The 4213-nt window shown below is 44.1% G+C and overlaps 1 protein-coding gene across 1 annotated transcript; it reads left to right on the top strand.

Annotated features, from left to right (window-relative positions):
• The first annotated feature begins 2351 nt into the window (after positions 1-2351).
• On the top strand, positions 2352-3044 carry LOC126728041 (uncharacterized). Its single transcript, XM_050433924.1, has one exon. It carries the CDS (start codon positions 2352-2354, stop codon positions 3042-3044), a length of 693 nt encoding a protein of 230 aa, XP_050289881.1.
• Positions 3045-4213: the final 1169 nt, after the last annotated feature.

Here is a 4213-nt window from a genome sequence, read left to right on the forward strand (position 1 = left end):
GTCACCCTTCCGATTATTTTTGTTTGGCTAACCTTTACTTTTCTCTAAATAAATAGCATTATAGAGTACTTCTAATACAATTATTAAGAGTACTTTGTCTACCACAAAGGATTAAAAAATAAACAAAAATTAGTAAAATCTCATAGTTTAACATCTAAATTGAGCACTATAAAAAATCATGCTATGTAATAGAATAAATATCAAATTATTCAAATCATGCTATGTAATAGAATAATATTATATTTTTATATAGTATATTTAATTCTTTATAATGCAATAAGATTACATTTAACAATCAAAGAAAATAGGGGGAAAAAAAAAACAATAACAACAACAACAACAAAAATTTTAAAAACAAAACTAAATCACATTAACCCAAAGTACAATTTTAAAGAATATAAAAAAATTATTAACCTAAAACAGAGATGCAAGAAAAATTAAAAAAAAAAAAATCCACCAAAATTTTGAGAGAGAGAGAGAGAGAGAGACAACTTTTTTGATGTGAGGAAAAACTATGCATAGAATGGAAGAGATAGTGACAAATTTATAGTAAGAGGATATGAATAAGATTAGACAAAAATAAAGGAAAATGAAGGGAAAAAGGAAGAATAATATTAATATAGAGGGTAGTAGGGAGATGAAAATGTAAGGGAAGGAGAAAGGTTGGAGAAACAGTGGAGAGATGAAAAGGTAAGGGAGGAAAAAAGGTTGGAATGGTGTAAATATTAAAAAAAATGATAAAAATAATTATAGGAAAATAGGAAAGAAAAATGATAATAATGTGGACGCTGATATGGCTCAACTGGAGCATAATAACAATAAATGTTACGCTTCAGCTTTTAGATATAAAAAAAAATATATATATATATATATATATTAAAGAATAGATACAATTTTATTTAGTATTTCACAATTAATATGTGTAGGGGTAAAGTCCCCAGATCAAACAATGGGTCTTGGGCCCCATATAGAATTCGATCATGTCCAAGGAGAAGGTGTGGACGCCAAAAGGGCTCCCGGCCCAATTCTTATGGGCCTAGACTTGTTTAAAAGGCGGTCTGAGGAGAAATGTCTCCTCAGACGTACCAAGTATGGCTCAAACATGCACCCTACCTGCAGTAAAGAATCACTCCAACGAGTATTAGTAGCAGGGATGAGTCTCACAAGCCTGTGAGAGGGAAGAGAGTATAGGATGTCATGGGAGAAACCACAGCTGCCACATTAAATGCATGGCAGCTACTTTTCTGGCCGCATTAATGTGGAGAGGACTGGCGAACAGTGTTACCTTGACTACTACAACTCACAGAAAAATGGGGGAGATATCCGATAGGACGGGCACTCAAGTGAAGGTCCAGATGATCAACAGGTGTAAGGATCTGATGACTTCAAGGGGGCTATATAAGAGAAGGGAGTCCCCATGAAGAGGGGGACTAGAAAAAAGGAGGAACATAGAAGAAGAAGAAGAGAAAGACCATAACCATTGAACAGAGACAAGGATTCACCTGATACATCTCCTCGAACCATATACCTAATGGACATGAAGGAGATTTTCTTACTTTTGATTGTTGTATGGCCCAAAGTTAACTAGCACACGTTTCGTTAGGGCCCAGTTCTGTAACCCACTCTCTACAAATTCATTGTCTAGGACTCTATAACTGTTGGGCCCGGGTCCCGAATCAAGACCCTACAATTGGTGCCGTCTGTGGGGAGAACTCGTGCCTCGACAAGTAAAACCGTTAGAAATGGAAGGATTAGGTCCGCGCCAAACGAGACACATAGACTCCCAAAGGCAAGACAACTTCTTGAACCTCGAATGGGAGAGAGATCAAGACAAGCAGCGAGAGGGTAGTGTAAACACCTCCCATACGAGCAGAAGTAGCTTATAAGGGAAAGGTCACGCATCCCATAAACGAAACGATCATAGGGCTTTATAGCAAGAAATCGACGACTTGAAGAAGAAGTTACGCCGAGCGCAGCGAAAGCGTCCTTCACCCGGCTTGGACACTAGCGATGAGGAGGATAATGAGTACAGGCGGAGATCGAGAACCCCTCCAAGTGAAACCTTTTCCTACGAGGAAGAGCAACCTCGCAAACGCGGCCACAAAAGCCCATCTTACCAGGGCCTGGCAAACGACGCCATGAGTAAGGCCCTGGACCGCATCTCCCAGTCGCCCTTCACACGTAGGATAGAGGGGGCTGAGCTTCCTCGGCGGTTCCACCAACCCACTTTTGCTATATATAATGGTCGAACGGACCCAGTAGAGCACGTAAGCCAGTTTAACCAGAGGATGGTCGTCCATTCCAGGGACGAGGCGTTGATGTGCAAAGTGTTTCCGTCCAGCTTGGGACCCATGGCAATGAGATGGTTTGATAGCCTCAAGCCAAACTCCATAAACTCTTTTAAGCAGCTGACACAGGCTTTTGGTTCTCGCTTCATAACTAGTAGCAGAGTCCCTTGGCCCCTAGATTCCCTCCTATCCTTGTCCATGCGAGAAGGAGAGACCCTGAAGGCCTACTTAGATAGATATTGGGAAATGTATAATGAGATAGAGGGAAATTACGATGACGTCATCATTAGCACATTCAAGAGGGGCCTATCGACAGAGCATGGTTTAAGGAAGTCCTTGACAAGGAAACCGGTCACTAGCGTGCGCCAACTCATGGACAGAATTGACAAGTACAAGAGAGTCGAAGAAGACCAACAGACGGGAAAGGGCAAAGCGAAGGTTGTCCCTCAAGAGAGGAGGGACTTCAGGTTGGACCGTTTTAACAGTAGTAATTGGCCGAGAAGGGATTACTCGGAGCAATCTGGATCCACAGGGGCACAGGCAGTCCATGCTGTGTTCCGAGAACCATCACATAAGATCCTAGAGAAAGTGAAGAACGAACCGTTCTTTCAATGGCCAAGCAAGATGGCAGGCGATCCCGCGAAACGTAACCAGAATCTGTATTGCGCGTATCACCAAGAGCCAGGCCATACCACCGATGATTGCAGAAATCTGAAAAACCACTTAGAACGTCTGGTCCGAGAGGGGAAGCTGTGACATTTGCTGCATCACCCTGTCGGATGGCAGGAGCAATCGAACATCGAAACAAGGCAAAGCACATTGAGACCACCCATTGGCACAATAAATGTTATTCTCACCGCACCAGGACGGACCGGCTCCCATCCTTTCAGAGTAATGTCGGTGGGCAGACTCCCCTCTAAAGCTGACGATAGGGAGTCCAAGAGGGCTAAAGGGATGACCACACCCCTAATCGGATTCTCAGATGAGGACAAACTGGGAACCCTCCAACCCCACGACGACGCCCTAGTCGTCATGCTCAAGATTAGTGGATACGACGTGAAGAGGGTTCTAGTCGATCAGGGCAACGCCGTGAAAGTGATGTATCCCGACTTGTATAAGGGGTTAAAGCTGAAACCGGAGGACCTGACAGCATACGATTCCCCTTTAGTGAGTTTCAAGGGAAAAATTGTCACTCCGAAAGGCATGACTAGGCTGGTTATACAAACAGACTTGGATGTGGTGGAGGTGGACTTCATAGTGGTAGACGCATACTCCCCCTACACCGCCATCGTAGCTAGACCATGGCTTCATGCCCTAGGGGCTGTGTCATCAACCTTACACCAAAAGGTGAAGTATCCATTGGAAGGTCGAGTGAAAGAAGTAATAGGGAACCAAGCCATGGCTTGGCAATGCATGGTTTCAGCAATCTCTCGACGACCGAGTACTGAGCCCTCCACCTCAGCCGAGAATGGCTTATAGCAATTAATGACCTCAGCCCTGGCCTTGGGTAGTGAGGGACCTACCGAGGAAGCGAGTTATGAGGATTTGGAGAAAATTCTTGTTGGCTCCGACCCGGAAAGATTTTTTCAGGTCGGCTCAGAACTACCGCCCCAAGAGAAGGAAACACTAATTGACTTCCTCAGACAGAATGTGGACGTGTTTGCATGGGATGCCTACGAGGCTCCGGGGGTCGATCCAAATTTCATTTGCCACCACCTTAATGCTAGCCTGGCCGTAACACCTAAGAAGCAGCCTCATCGGCGACCGTCGAAAGAGCATGCAAAGGCAGTGAGAGAGGAGGTTATAAAATTGAAGAAAGCAGGAGCTATCAAGGAGGTATTCTACCCCGAATGGCTGGCCAACACAGTCGTGGTGAAGAAGAAAAGTAGGAAATGGCGGGTTTGCGTGGACTTCACAGACCTGAA

The sequence above is a fragment of the Quercus robur genome, chromosome 5, assembly GCF_932294415.1.
Source record: "Quercus robur chromosome 5, dhQueRobu3.1, whole genome shotgun sequence".
NCBI lineage: Eukaryota > Viridiplantae > Streptophyta > Magnoliopsida > Fagales > Fagaceae > Quercus > Quercus robur.